Source organism: Lipotes vexillifer, unplaced genomic scaffold (genome assembly GCF_000442215.2).
Source record: "Lipotes vexillifer unplaced genomic scaffold, Lipotes_vexillifer_v1.1 scaffold907, whole genome shotgun sequence".
Taxonomy (NCBI): Eukaryota; Metazoa; Chordata; class Mammalia; order Artiodactyla; family Lipotidae; genus Lipotes; species Lipotes vexillifer.
The window spans coordinates 1104545-1121286 of NW_006795956.1; the positions used below are offsets into that span (position 1 = coordinate 1104545).

The 16742-nt window shown below is 39.3% G+C and overlaps 1 protein-coding gene across 1 annotated transcript in view; it reads right to left on the bottom strand.

Annotated features, from left to right (window-relative positions):
- DOCK10 (dedicator of cytokinesis 10) overlaps positions 1-16742 on the bottom strand; it is a 212025-nt gene that overhangs the window by 12478 nt on the left and 182805 nt on the right. The window contains 6 exon segments of the mRNA XM_007467990.1: positions 6612-6725; positions 7077-7199; positions 8957-9063; positions 12090-12188; positions 12503-12560; positions 16371-16586. Of these exon segments, the coding sequence (XP_007468052.1) occupies positions 6612-6725; positions 7077-7199; positions 8957-9063; positions 12090-12188; positions 12503-12560; positions 16371-16586 (717 nt within the window).

Here is a 16742-nt window from a genome sequence, read left to right on the forward strand (position 1 = left end):
TTGTTTCCTTGTGTTTCCCTAATTGACTTTGGGCTTTTTAAAGGCAGGAAAGTATCTTGTTCAGCACTGCATGTCCAGTGTTTAACATAGTGCCTGGTCTCCAGAGAGACATCACTGTACATTAGTTGAATGAATAAACAGATGAATAAGATAGCTCTCAGAGGGCTACACCTTAAAAGGATATATTTGCACCAAGTATAACTGGAAAAGATTCCATTGTTTTTAATACAGATGTTTTTATTGAACAAATTTCTTTGAGAAATGTTCAAGACCAACACAGTTGATTATGAGTACCTTGACTCCAAACTGCTAAAACAGTGATGTATGATGCTAAAAGCATGAAAAGTCTCTCCTTATCATTCTTCTAGACTTCCTAGGGGTAGTGAGGTCTGGCCCTATCCCCACGTGACTTCCAGCCTGCTAGGTTTTTTCTGTTGCTGTCTTTATGGAGTTCTGTCTGATTCAAGGTCAGAGGTTAGTGGCTCAAATTGACAGATTGACACAAAAGAGAACTAAGACTTCTGAGGCCATCAACCAGAATCCCCACAGGGCAATAGCTGAAGCAACATTTACAACTTCCATTTCAACGAGAAAAATGTCTCCAAGTTCCAGGAAAGGATTTTCTCATCATGGTGTGAAAACTAGCACAAAGATACTTTCACTGTGAAAATTTTCCCCTAACAAATTTCTGAATCCAGAGTTAGCAGAAAAGGAGTGGCGAGAGCAGTTATTTTATTGTCGTTACTATGACCCTTGTGGCCTTGGTCATGACCTGTGACTCCTTTCATCCTTACTCCTTGGTCTGGAGGATGGGAAATAGTACAGACTTAGACTTAGGAGACCCTAAGAACAGTGTCCAGGACACAAAAGGCCATTGGTGAGTGTTAGCTATAATGAGGAGAATGGTAGTGATGACAATGATAAAGGAAAAAACTGTCAGCAAAGCAATCTGAGTTCTGGCTAATATGCAGGGAAACAGCTTAACTGAGTTTTGAGTGCTTAAAAATACATACCTTTGGGTCCTCTTACTTGGGCACTCCACTTTTCCTTATTGTAAAAGGACTATTGATGATTATTTTGATATTTTGGTAAGTGATTGATCAGACAGAATCGTGATTAGAATTAATCAATTTATTTACAGAACATGGAGCTATAAACCTATTGAGACTATTTTATAAAATGAATAGAAAGGAGCTGGTGTAGCAGAATATAGTACTTAATCCCTTACAGGGATTGTGTAAGAGCTTTTGGAGCCAGAGAAATGGAGTCTCTGGAAATGGCTGGGATGCGAGCTTATCTTTTACCCAGGGAAATCAAAGCAAAGCCCAGTGAGGCACAGGACACCATCTTAAGGAAGTTTAATGCTCTGTCCAGGAAATAATTGAGTTATAAATAGGGACACAAGGTGATGAAAACCTAGGGGCAGTTTCTCTTTTGCTTCTGCCCCAAAGGGATGAGAAGACTCCGCATTTCAAGGCAACAGGAAATATGACTTCTGCATTTTCCATAGTTCGATTCTTTAAATGTCATTTTACCAGGCAACAAACGCCCTGATCTGCCATGGTTATGAAACAGCACGTATCCTAGTGAAACAAGGACTTTGAGTCAGTAGGTAACATGCACGGATTGTGAAACTTTTAGGCAACAGATTATGATAAAAATGTACTTCAGGGCTTCCCTGGTGGCGCAGTGGTTGGGGGTCCACCTGCCGACGCAGGGGACACCTAGTTCGTGCCCCGGTCCGGGGAGATCCCACATGCCGCGGAGCGGCTGGGCCCGTGAGCCATGGCCGCTGAGCCTGTGTGTCCGGAGCCTGTGCTCCGCAACGGGAGAGGCCACAGTGATGAGAGGCCCGCGTGCCGCAAAAAAAAAAAAAAAAGAATGTACTTCAATAAACCGACAACGAAAATTATTGACTCCTTCTTAGATGTTTTTGCAGGTAGTTCAGAATCTTGAAATAGCTCTGGATCATTATTGGGATGTCAAATATAAGTGCCCCTGCTATTATATTCCACCGATTCAACATTCACAAAGGAATGCATCCAAAGAGGAATCTAGTGTATAAAAGATGGGTCAGAAAATTACAATAAGCTAAATGTTAGGAAAAGAAAAACTTCACAGATGCAGAGAAATGGTTTCATACAAACGTGAACCCAAATATGAACCCAATTATTAGTGTGTGTGTGTGTGTATATATATATATATATATATATATATATATAATCTCAGTGACTTTCATATAGGAGAGGAGCCAGAAGGGTGTATCACACCCTAACATGGAGATGATGGCTGTACACAATACACAGGCACCTTCCCTCCTACCCCCAATCTCTTTTCTATCAAGATTCTGAGGTGCATCTATACCCATGTAGGCATGATTGAGAATCATGGAATTTACATCCTTTGATGAACGGAATAAAATTCCCCCAAGCTTTTCACTCAATTCATTGTGGGGCCATCTGATGTTTTAAGTTATTCAATGAGCATTCACTTGCTTTCTTTCATGCTAAATACCGGAGCCTAAGGATTTCATTGATTACAGTTGATGTTTGATCACTACTGGCGGTTCATTACTCTGGAAATGAATACTTCAGGGACACTTGAGGGGGTGTTTTATATAGGCTGCTCTGTGTAAAATTTCCATAGTCAATGATGCCAGGTGTTGCATTAGAAAATTCATGCTATGCAAGACTTGCGTTTTTATTAAAGTTCTCGCCACAAAAGAACAGTTTTCAACTTGTTTTCCAGGGTCTGGCTCATTGCAGACATAATATTAACTACTCTAGTCAGGACTATAAAGTGAAAGTACTAGCCCACGGGGGACGCTAAAATATTTACACAAAGGCCTTTGTGGAGGCAAAGAGCCGACTGCATGTTATATTTCCATAATCTTCGGAATATGATTGTGAGACATCAATTTGGATTAAAAGGTGAATTTTACAGGGACATTAGGTACCATCATGAAAAAAAATCATTTCTGACCATGGAGATTATGATAATGAAATAGTCAAGATTTTCTCAGATCTTTAGAACCTTCATTCTGCACATATTTGGGGGGATATGCAAATCTATTTGCTATTTCTTTATCATCAAATATAAAGTGATGTGCGCCATCTGCTCCCAGTGAATACAACAGTTCACCCTCTCTGTTTGGTGTCTTGGGACAGGTAGTTTAATATCATTTGAACAATGATGACAGGCTCTAAATGACTGTTTATCAGAATGAACTCCATTAGTTCTCCTTGTTTAAAGGCAGCTGGGGTTTGCGTTTACAGAGTACCATGCTTAGGCATGTCCTCAGGTCTGCAGATTTAACAAGACACTTTGCCTTTTAAGCTCAGGTTGGACTTTTAAATAAAAGACAATTGAGAATACTGGCAGCATTAAAAACAAAAAGTCAGGTGCACGGTCAGCACACTTTATTGAGGAATCTGCAAAAAGAACAAAATTAGGGCATTTGAAAGTAGCTCTCCCCCATCCTTCCCCATTGCCCACCACCTCCCCCATTCTATTTAATAGAGGGGTTTCCAAGTATTCTTTTAGTAGGTGAGTTAAGGACACGTGACCCCAAATTTACAAATGAAGGTAGAAAATACTGATATAGTATGGATGGGGGAAAGGGATTTTAAAGAATTACAAAAAAGTATGTATTGGTCAGAGAAGCAGAGCTGACTGTGGACAATGTGTGGATATTGAAAGAATTTGCTTTTCCAGCTTACTCAGCAATAATTACATGGAACCACAGGAAGTTGCCATCTTTGTAAGTAAAAATGGTTGTAAGTAAAAAAAAAAAAGGTTGATTATGGGCAATTTCATATGGTTCAAAATAACACAGAGAAAATTCTGTGTCACAGAGCTCTAGGTCTTGGCATGTTATTGGCCCTCAGCTCGTCCTCTAAAATTCTTACATGGCTTCTTTTTGCATCTCAGGAGACTTAACCTGATACACAGGGTAAAGGTTTAATTCACTGTTCATCATTTATGTTGGGAATTAATACCATCACTTTCGGGAATGCTCAGAGCTCACCACCAAAGAGAGAGAGCCCTGTTTCTCCATGATACTCATTTGGAAAAGGGCAGGGTCCTTTCAGGACCCCGGGAAGGTGCCCACCAATGGCCACCACTATAACTTTTGAGATTCTGCCCACCATGCTCTTCTTAATCAGCTGCAACTCTGGTGGCCTGAACTGAGCAGGCGAATTCCAATACTGAGCCTACTATCCATATATTTCAAATATGTGGTGCCCATATTTATCTGTGTGTGTGTGTGTGTGTGTGTGTGTGTGTGTGTGTGTGTGTGTAGGTTTTCAGACTACACTGACCTTTGTGCAGAAAGATATTATATATGAAAAATAAAGGATACATTTTTATAATTCAGATAAATGGAATAAACACAATTTAGTCCCAGAAATGCAGGATGACTCCAAAATGAATGGAAACAGGATTATCTCACCTATCTCAAATGTTCATTTGCACAAAAAAGTTAAGGTTCAGTAAAACCATAGGGAGGGAAGTGTGAGGCTTATTAGAGCATGCAAGTGGAGAGAGAGAGAACTTACCACAGCCTGGAACAATCAAGACCAAAAGAAGAAAAGAGTAAACATCTGCATTAAAATCTCATTGATTTTAAGCATTAAAATCTCATTGATTTGAGCGTGATCATTGAGCATGATCATTTCGTTTTCACCTGTTTAGTAACCAGCATCTTAGATGTTGGTTGGAGAAACCATCAGGTAGGCAATCTGCTTTTCATGACCAGACTCTTAATGGCAATTCATCACTTTTTCATTAGAAAGATCGCCTGAAGCGTTGTAAACTCAAATCTAGGTTTGCTGAACGTACGTCCTGTGAGCTACATCCATGCTGCTCAGTTAGCCTGTGGCCACTCCCAGGAAACCCTTGCCTTTCCCTTACAATCCCTCAGCTCCCACATCCCCTTCCTGATGAGGTGTTCTGCCATTTTTCTTGCTAATGTTTCACTGAGGTCAAGAGTTATTTATTTTCTGATTATCGCTGACTTGCAAGATACCATTTCCTTTTCTCTCTCCTCCTCCCCTTCCTGGTGTTCTGCCATTTTTCTTGCTAATGTTTCACTGAGGTCAAGAGTTATTTATTTTCTGATTATCGCTGACTTGCAAGATACCATTTCCTTTTCTCTCTCCTCCTCTCCTGCAGATTCTCACAATTCTATCTCCCCAATATACACTATCACTTCAGATAGGTCAGATTCTTTTCCAAGGAACCCCCAAATGCGTACATTTAGCTTCTTTTTGTAGACTGTCTCCACAGTCCTGATGCTCCTGTGCAGTGGGGGAAATCTGGGTTGGATTCATTTGTTTATGGTAAGTGGCTGCCCAGTGACATTTTCCTTTCCAGGGAGAGAGCAGCTGTCTTTATTAATTCAGACATTAGTTTTTAAGCTGCCTTTGGTGATTAGAGGACAATATATATTTTCCAAAAGACTTCAGTGGGAAGTGATCTAGAATGACCATGCTGGATTTGACACGTTTGTTTGCAGCCTTAAATCTGAGCAGAACAAGAAGCCATGTGAAACTGTGCCTTACATGAGGGGAGAAAAGAAGGAAATGCGAGGGCTGAGAGTCATTACCACTGTGAAAATAAAAGAATGGAATGATTCTCTGTGAAAATAATAGTCTGAAATATGGCTGCTGAAATATACTAGTGTTATAAGCCTGCCTGGATGGTGACTGGGTTTATCCTACTTCAAGCACTACTCAGAGACATTCCGAATTAATATATAAGTTCATTTTGCTTTTAAGACAATGCTATGGCTCGCTAATATTTTCAGTCTTGTTCATTGTTCATGCAGTAAGCTGAGAAAGATCACTTTGAAATTATATTGACAAACAAAACAACCAGATTATGCTCTGCTTAGAAGCAGTGATGGTTTGAAAGTAGGAGAAAAGAAAACGCAGGATTTTAAAGTCAAAGTCAAAAGTTCATGGCTGGGCTTCTCTGGTGGAGCAGTGGTTGAGAGTCCGCCTGCCGATGCAGGGGACGCGGGTTCGTGCCCCGGTCCGGGAGGGTCCCACGTGCCGCGGAGCGGCCGGGCCCGTGAGCCATGGCCGCTGAGCCTGCGCTCCGCGACGGGAGAGGCCACAGCAGTGAGAGGCCCGCGTACCGCAAAAAAAAAAAAAAAAAAGTTCATGGCTTTGATGTGGTAGAGCCCCTAGGAATTCTTTATTTCCTGGAATGTTACGGATTTCAGCGCCAAAAATATATTCATTTAAATCTCATTTTCAAATATGATGCAAACCTCTAATTAGACATTTTTGGGGGAACTGGAGGAGGAGGGTGTTGAAGAAATGCCTTCTTTCTCCAAGAAGTTCGAAATCACTGTTTTACCTCAATCTGTATTAAGACCCGTGGAGGCCTCCGCTTATTTTTGTCTTAATTTAGTATGTTCCTTTGGCCAAACATATAGACCCTCACACTCAGAGAAACACTCAAATATACCTAGACACATCCCCATCTCCACCTCCACCCCCTTAATCCGTTGGCACATGTAGTTAGATGTCTTGTAAAGAATGAAGAACAGCTATCAACCACTTAACAGAACTTAGAGGCCATGCTGCTTGTAGGAAACTTACCTGCCCATAAAATGCCACACGATAGTAGCGACCGAAGAGCCGCTTCTCTGAATTCACCACCTCTGCAACTTTCAGATACGACCGATGAATGTCGTAGTAAAGATCTGATAATTTCTGAAACCAGAAGTGAAGGGTTTCGTGAAGAGGATGCTGACATCAAAAATAGGGAGGGGCTTCCCTGGTGGCGCAGTGGTTGAGAGCCCGCCTGCCGACGCGGGGGACACGGGTTCGTGCCCTGGTCTGGGAGGATCCCACGTGCCGCGGAGCGGCTGGGCCCATGGGCCATGGCCGCTGGGCCTGCGCGTCCGTAGCCTGCGCTCCGCGGCGGGAGAGGCCACAGCAGTGAGAGGCCCACGTACCACACACACACAAAAAAAATAGGGAGTTTCTACTTTTGGAAATTGTAAGTAATTCTCCAATGTAATGAAGGATATTTGAACTAACTCCTGGGTTTAGAACACCTACTTTGAAGTCTCTCTGCTTCTCAAAGACCGCAATGATGGGTTTGTTGACATCAGCGATGAGCTCATATCTCTCAGACTTCCACAGGAACTCCACACACAGGTACAGCTGCTCCACCAGGATATTCTGCAATTCCGCAAACGGAAATGAGATTTTACACAGTGAAGATTGTGGCTCATACCTGAAACTTGCTTTCAAAACTGTTGAAGGGTCAGTTTTTTTCATAGTGGGATTTCTGCATTCCCTATCTTTGCAATTGGCAGTTACATCCATCCTGGGAGGGATGGTGGTGTCTTCTTGCAGTCTTCTTTCTCCTTATTAGTGCCTCAAACTTGCTAATTTAAATCTATAACAAGTATTTAGATCTGTCTGGTTTTTTTTTTTTTCATTCCTACAGTCACTGGCTCAGATCAAACCCCCGTTTCTTCCCAGATCCCTGGACTAGCCTTCAAGCTAATATTTTCCCTCGCCAATTGGTCCTATGTGTTACTCCCCAGTAATCTTTGTTTCTAAAACATAAACCTGACCATGAGCTTGCCACTGCCCTAAACCTTTGGAGACACTCCAGTGGCTATGAACTGCTGTCCAAACTCTCTAGCATGACATTGAGTGAGCTTCAGAATCAGGCACCAACCTCCTTTCCTGTGCCACTCTCTTTCAGCACCTTGGCATTGACTTTACACTTTGGCTATACCAGACTGTACCACACCATTCTTAGAATACAGTTCCCACACTTTTGCCTGTGAAGTTGCTGCTGCTCCTATAAGAACCTTATTTTCTTATTTGACACCTTCAAGTCCCATCAAATGTCAAGATAGTGCAAAAGTCTGCAGAGTTTTTATTTATGCCTCATTCATCTGCATTCCAATCATTCATGTAAAAAACTGTTCCCCTTTTAATTGCAGCTATATATGAGGCCTAGATTTATAGTTACTGGGCCTTAGACTGGTTACTCCCCACCCTGAAGGAAGTTTGTCTTTCACAAGATTCTAAACTCTTTAAGACCTGGGATTATGCCTTATTATCGTTGTCTTCCCAAATACATTTGCTTTACTTATCTTTGTCTCAATGCCTTCCACATACTAGTAGTTTAATAAATGTTCAACTGAACCAAATTATATACTCTCTAAAGCAAGTGGATAATATTGCTGGAACGTTTTCAGTGTCTTTTAAGAAAAGATTTTAAACATTATTTGAAATAGTTCATATAAATACATAATTGCATTTACTATTTATTTTCAATGTACATTAAATTAATGTACAGCCATATGTAAAATTTCATTAAAATCTACCCCAGATTTTTTTCTGTATCCTTTTTTAAGTCTATGTAATATTATGAATAAAGAATTAGCTTATGAAATATTTTATTTACTTGAGGAGGGGAGCTCTATTTTCTTCACCTGGATTATTGCTAAGTCATTCCAGGTAGAGAGCTTCTTTTGAAAAATAACCGTGGTTTGCATACCAGAAGGTTTTCTGCAGAAACTAGTGTGATTTTCTGCTCAAGTCTATTTGTTAATAAATTTTCTAATGCATTAAATAAAGTTGTGACCAGCTCAACAAATTTTCAGCATCCCTTACCACATTTACTGAAGGACTACAGATTTTATATTTTGTGGAAGAGGTGATTGTATATATTTGGCTCTATCCTAGAGAAGTAAAATTTAGTTTAAATTTTCATTGAAAATTACGCTTTATCAATGGAATCTGATATCTATTAATCTTAATTTAATTTTAGCCTGCATTTTATTTTGCCTAAGTCGTGTTATAGAATAGCTTTATTTGATTTCTGAATAAGATTTTCTCCCCCCTATTTAGCTTAATGTTACAATTCAATGCATCTTTTTACTCAATTACTGTACACTCAATTCTTTTGGTCTAACCTCATTGTATGGTGTGTCTTGCATTCCTGAATCTTCTTTCATTGCCCCTTCTTCTTTAATATTTGGTGTAATGCTCAGAAAAGCTGGCCAGCCCATAGAGAACATGCCTTGAGAGAACAAAGCAAAATGTATCATTATTTGAGACAAATCCTGCTTGGATTAGACAGTGCCTTTCTTCATGATGTGACATGTGGTGGTTATAAAGCTCACACACTCAATGAGATGGTTAGATTATGACTGTTGATAAATACTCTCTTCTAGGCAACCAATCTTCCCCTTTTTATAATTTTTTTTTAATCATTTTCAGGTGACCTGTTTTCTATAAGGAGCTGGTATGGGATTATGGACAGAGCACAGGCTTGCAGATTGATGTAGCTCCAATGCTCTGGTTTAATTAACCTCTTGGAGTCTGTATCCCTCATTTGTTAAACCACAGACATTGATATCTGTCTCAAAGGATGTTGAAAGGATTCAGAGTATTAGTATTTGAGAAAACACCTGGTATCCTCAGTGCATTGTAAAGACAATACTCAATACTTACTAACTTTCACTCTTTTGCATTATCTAGAAAACTTCACAAATTTTCTTAGCCTCTTGGCCACCAAGCTTAAAAAAGATCTGGCTCTGCAGATGCATATAAAAACAGTTGATAATGGGTAATGTGCTAAACAAGGGATCAGATCAGAACGTTGGGGAGTATCAGAGGTTAAGAGCACAGTCTGGAGTGATAGACCAGCCCTTGAACTTCAGCCCCATCCCAAGCTAACAAGGGAGAGTCTGCGGCAGGTTGCTTAACTTCTTTAGGTTTTCTCACCTGTAAACATGAGGTGATAACAGCACCTAACTCAGACTCCTTATTGGCAACTAATGGAGATATGGCCAGTACAGAGCTTGGTGCAGTGGCTGCCCTGGAGCAAGTGCTTTTTTAAGTTATAATTAATACTTTTGTAGATATTTCCATTTTTAATAATCAGATCATTGGCTATGTAACTAACTTATCACCCCCAAACATGCTAGAAATGACGATTATAAAGATTGCAATTGAATCCTTGTGTTAAAAATTCTACTTTCCTACTTTTTATTAATATTTTTCTTTGGTAATTAAACACATTAACTATATGAGCATTGACTGGAGCAGGAAAAGTCATGACATACTTCTGTGGGATGATGATGATTGTGGGATGATGATGATTGTTAGTACAACTGAGGAAGCCATGTTTTCTGGAGTCACCTCAATTCATCTATACAGTCATCCCTCAGTATCCACAGGGGATTGACTCCAGGACCTCCACAGATATCAGATATCAAATTCTACAAATGCTCAAGTTCTTTATATAAAATGGCAGAGTACAATTGGTCCTCCATATCTATGGGTTCTCACTGATGGAGCAACTGGTTGAATCTGCAGATCTGGAACTCCCGGATACGGAGGTTCGACTGCATTCTTATCATGTGTGCATTGTAGTGAAGGGACAATTTACTTCTTTGACTTAGAAACATCATAACCTACAAGTACATTGAGGACTTCAAATATATGCCAATGAGCTTCACATATATGCCAATGAATACAAATATCTGCTAATGCATCATAAATAATCACCTTCCTTAATTCAAAGTTTACAAAACAAACACAGTTGACCCTTAAACAACATGGTTTGAACTACATGAGTCCACTCACATGCAGATTTTTTTCAATAAGTATGCATGCAGCACTGCACAGTCTGTGGTTGATCGAATCCGTGGACGTGGATATGGAGGGCCGACTGTAAAGTTACATGTGGGTTTTTCAACCGGCAGGGTCACCGCCCCTAACCGCCTCGTTGTCCAAGGCTCAACTGTATATATGTTTCTCAATGGGTATGTTATTCCGATATCACCACTGGTCTAAACGTATTTAGATTTTTTTGAATATTAAAGATTCACACAACATTTTGGGCTATAAGTTTCCACAACTTCTCAAACTGACACCTAGCTTTATCTGGTTTCTCCAATTTTGTTTCAGTTAGAATATAAAATAGTTTTTATAAAACTGTATGGTATCTGATTATGAAAAAAATTAGATGGGGAAAAAGGGCATGATAAATACAACAATGATGGTTTTCATGATTTGCCTATAAAAATAAGGCTAAGTAGGAAGCGTGAAACTGAGCGAGAAGATCCCTGACTTTTATTGTGGACATGAGTCATAAAGTCAGGTCTGGTCCCTTCTCCAGGGCCTCAAACAAGTGAGCTCACTGTCTCAGAATTCAGTCTGGTCATTTGGTGCAAATATCTTATTTGCAAAATCCACTGAAACTCTTTAGGAAATAAATACGTTGTTAAAGGAATAAGGGACCAATTATGTTTCCAAAATATTGTAACCGAAGTCCTTTTCCCTTTTGTTTAGGTACTTTAATCTTAACGTCTAAAAATCTGTTCCTGTTGTTCATACAGTGAGTTTTCCACTGCATTTTGAAAGTTAAGATAGTGATGTGAAATAGACCGCGGTTCATAAACTCTGGGTTTGAACAAACTTTTGCAAGGTTATATTGACAAATTTTTTTAAACAAAGATTAATTCTTTAGTTATTGTTAGGAAATATCAAATGTTAAAGATGGAATACTTTTAATTGAAGGAAAACCATACTGTAAATTATTATCTGCTATAAATTGTGAGAATCAGTGTATGCTTTACAAAAAGAAAACTGAGCCTGTTGATTCAAGTGTAGTCCTGTATACACACTATATTTATATGTCTCTCTTTCTGCACCCCCTATTTTGAATAAACAGTTGTATTACATTTCAACAGTTGAATGGATTTCTCTTGCAATTTTAAACAATTCATCCATTTCAGAATAAAATCCCGAAGACAGACTACCATGCAAATGGGTAGTAAAACGTGGCCATAATATTGGATAAGATGCAGTTCTGTTTGCTGAGAACTCTTTAGGTCTCTAAACTTCCTAAAAGTTTGGATGGATGGAATTTCTGAATGGTAGAAACTTTGGGTTTTTACGGAGTAAGTTATGTAGGTCTGAGATAGTTTCTGCTTCTAGGAATACGTTTAAGAGTTTCGCTGGAACAAAATTGAAGCAGTGACTTGGTTTTCTTGGCACCATTCCCTGAGAATAAAGGAGCCCAGTTAGATCACTCACTTCCTCCACTGGGAGTTGTTAGTAATAGGTTGCTATCACGGGGGTGGATATCCTCCGGGAGCAAGGATGGTGTGCAAATCTTTTCCATTTTCCAGTAACCTATGGTAGTGCAAGATGAGGTTAGGACATTGTCACATGTTTATGTTAATTCAAGCTTATGTTAACCAATGAAGCTTTCTCATTTGGAACTAAGAAGCGGACGAGTTAGCCTGGTTGTACATAAAATAAACATGATAATGGCATGGAAGAGAGAGTTAAAATTTAAAAGTACAGCATAATTAGAAATATCTGTGAAAATTAACATTGCTTAATAAAACATCAAGATTAATAAAACTTAAAATTAATAAATAAATTTTAAGTTAGGTTTCAACATGTTGATTTCTGCACTTTCTCCCCTCACAAGGTTGTCTTACCCCTTCTTTTTAGGTATTCCGCGATGAGGGCAGCTATATGAATGTAACACATAGCAGCCTGTAAGAAAAAAAGAAAACAGTTTGAGAGGAAGATTTTACCATTTATCTAATACTGTAGATTTTACTATCTATCTTATTAGGATTAATCCAAGGTGAGTCAATATTCCAAGTCAGAATATGTAGAGAAATCCTTTTCATGGTAGAACCGGAAATAAGAATCAATTAGATTACCAAAAAGTTCACCATCAAGAATAAAATGTCTATTTGGGAATTTTTTTGGTTTGTTTTTCTTGATGTAGTTTTCAGGTGGGTGAATGAGCTGGCCTGAAGAATTTTCCCATAGAATTATCTTCTTTCCTTAATATCTATGTCTCCCCTCTCTCTCTAAATAGCACCTGGGTATAAACTGGAAGTAAAAATAAGCCGTCTTCTTACTTTTTTCTACTTCCAGTAATGTCCCCCTTAGAATTTCTATTGCCTTTAAAATGGTAGCCGCACAGGTGGCACTTGATAAAACAGTGTGACCTAATGTATCACGTGTGCTTTCCTCAACCAGATTATTTGAGCGACATTTTTTGTTCTGTAAAATCTCCTGCAAAGCCCTCGAACACTGCTGAACACTGAGTAGACCTTGGCCTGTTGAAGAGTTTAAATGACTCCAACTTTGCCTTTTGAAGTTTTATGGAGAAACTCCTCCATTTTCAGGGTGGTCCAAGGGAACTGGAGCTGCTCATTTTTGTCCTCGCCAAACTGCTACCAAGTGAGGCCTCTGGTCAGATCTACTTCCATCCCAGAGTCCTTCACATGTATTTAGAAGGGCTTCAGTTTTCCTATGCAAATTCATTTCTTCCCAAAGAGGGCACAATCCTGGGAATACAGTAAAGCAGAACTTCCTCACTTGGTGTCCGGAAACCACCTGGGTGCTGTGAATTGCTGCAAATAAATCCTCCCAGTGTTTAAACAGACATTAAAAAGTTTCCTATTGTGATACACCATATTAACAAATTGAAGGAGAAAAACCATATGATCATCTCAATAGATGCAGAGAAAGCTTTTGAGAAAATTCAACATCCATTTATGATAAAAACCCTCCAGGAAGTAGGCATAGAGGGAACTTACCTCAACATAATAAAGGCCATATATGACAAACCCACAGCCAACATTGTTCTCAATGGTGAAAAACTGAAACCATTTCCACTAAGATCAGAAACAAGACAAGGTTGCCCACTCTCACCACTCTTATTCAACATAGTTTTGGAGGTTTTAGCCACAGCAATCAGAGAAGAAGAAGAAATAAAAGGAGCCCAAATCAGAAAAGAAGAAGTAAAGCTGCCACTGTTTGCAGATGACATGATGCTATACAGAGAGGATCCTAAAGATGCTACCAGAAAACTACTAGAGCTAATCAATGAATTTGGTAAAGTATCAGGGTCCAAAATTAATGCACGGAAATCTCTTGCCTTCCTATACACTAATGATGAAGAATCTGAAAGTGAAATTAAGAAAACACTCCCATTTACCATTGCAACAAAAAGAATAAAATATCTAGGAATAAACCTACCTAAGGAGACAAAAGACCTGTATGCAGAAAATTATAAGACACTGATGAAAGAAATTAAAGGTGATACAAATAGATGGAGAGATATACCATGTTCTTGGATTGGAAGAATCAACATTGTGAAAATGACTCTACTTCCCAAAGCAATCTATAGATTCAATGCAATCCCTATCAAACTACCACTGGCATTTTTCACAGAACTAGAACAAAAAATTTCACAATTTGTATGGAAACACAAAAGACCCCGAATAGCCAAAGCAATCTTGAGAACAAATCCCGGACTTCAGACTATACTACAAAGCTACAGTCATCAAGACAATATGGTACTGGCACAAAAACAGAAATATAGATCGATGGAACAGGATACAAAGCCCAGAGATAAACCCACACACATATGGTTACCTTATCTTTGCTAAAGGAGGCAACAATATACAATGGAGAAAAGACAGCCTCTTCAATAAGTGGTCCTGGGAAAACTGGACAGCTACATGTAAAAGAATGAAATTAGAACACTCCCTAACACCATACACAAAAATAAACTCAAAATGGATTAAAGACCTAAATGTAAGGCCAGACACTATCAAACTCTTAGAGGAAAACATAGGCAGAACACTCTGACATAAATCACAGCAAGATCCTTTTTGACCCACTTACTAGAGAAATGGAAATAAAAACAAAAATAAACAAATGGGACCTAAGGAAACTTAAAAACTTCTGCACAGCAAAGGAAACCATAAACAAGACGAAAAGACAAGCCTCAGAATGGGAGAAAATATTTGCAAATGAAGCAACTGACAGAGGATTAATCCCCAAAATTTACAAGCATCTCATGCAGCTCAATACCCAAAAAACAAATAACCCAATTCAAAATGGGCAGAAGACCTAAATAGACATTTCTCCAAAGAAGGTATACAGATTGCTAACAAACACATGAAAGAATGCTCAACAACATTAATCATTAGAGAAATGCAAATCAAAATTACAATGAGATATCATCTCATATCAGTCAGAATGGCCACCATCAAAAAATCTACAAACAATAAATGTTGGAGAGGGTGTGGAGGAAAGGGAACCCTCTTGCACTGTTGGTGGGAATGTAAATTGATACAGCCACTATGGAGAACAGTACGGAGGTTCCTTAAAAAACTAAAAATAGAACTACCATACGACCCAGCAATCCCACTACTGGGCATATACCCTGAGAAAACCATAATTCAGAAAGAGTCATGTACCACAATGTTCATTGCAGCTCTATGTACAATAGCCAGGACACAGAAGCAACCTAAGTGTCCATCAACAGATGAATGGATAAAGAAGATATGGCACATATATACAATGGACTATTACTCAGCCATAAAAAGAAATGAAACTGAGTTATTTGTAGTGAGGTGGAGGGACCTAGAGTCTGTCATACAGAGTGAAATAAGTCAGAAAGAGAAAAACAAATACTGTATACTAACACATATATATGGAATCTAAAAAACAAACAAAAAAATGGTCATGAAGAACCTAGGGGCAAGATGGGAGTAAAGACGCAGACCTACTAGAGAATGGACTTGAGGATATGGGGCGGGGGAAGGATAAGATGGGACAAAGTGAGAGAGTGGCATGGACATATATACACTACCAAATGTAGAACAGATAGTAGGAAGCAGCCGCATAGCACAGGGAGATCAGCTCTGTGCTTTGTGACCACCTAGAGAGGTGGGATAGGGAGGGTGGGAGGGAGGGAGACGCAAGAGGGAAGAGATATGGGGATATATGTATATGTATAACAGATTCACTTTGTTATAAAGCAGAAACTAACACACCATTATAAAGCAGCTATACTCCCATAAAGATGTTAAAAAAGATAAAAAGTTACCTATTGATTTATAACCATCACACAGTGGCCTCCTCTCATGTGGCTCTTAGGGGTGTTAACCTTTCCAACGCTAGTTCAGGCTAGCTGCGCAGGGGGACAGATTACCCCCACCTGAGCTGACTCACCTCAATCGTGAGTTTCCCCACTCAATTTCCAAACTCCCTTATAACCATCCTCCTTAGCCTCAGGCTTTTAGCATTTTGTCTCCATTACACATCCTACAACTGCAGCTGGCCCCCAAGACACTGGCTTTTATTTGATATTATTTACATGGAGTTAGGCATCCTTGAATCCTACATGCAAATGTAATGCACATAACATATAATTAGGTCATATCAACTTTAGTGGGGAAATATGATAACTTTTTATACTCCTGCTGTAAATGATAACCCAATCATCCTGATCAAGAGGACACCTAACTAAGAATGACTGAGTCTGCTAATCACCTCGGATAAGTCTCCGTTTCTCGCATGAATTTTGGCCATGCTTTCCAGCCAGGTCCTACGTAGCTCGGGGGTGCTTGCGTAGGAGTTTGCCAGGCTGTACTGGAGATCCACCAGCATCTCAGGATCCTTCTCATGCTCCTTCATCTGAGCCGTGGCCATTAAAACAGTCCTTATACGTTTAGTCAGATCTTTCACCTCTGCTGGGAAATTGCTGTTCTTTGGAAAACAGAGAGCCTGGGTTATTATCTGTTTAGAACTCACAAATAACTCACTTCAAGTTATGTTTTTAGCTATGGCTTGGCATCACAGTCTAGTGCATTCTAAATATTGTTCGCCAATATGTATATTCTTTTTTTTTTTTTTTTTTTTTTT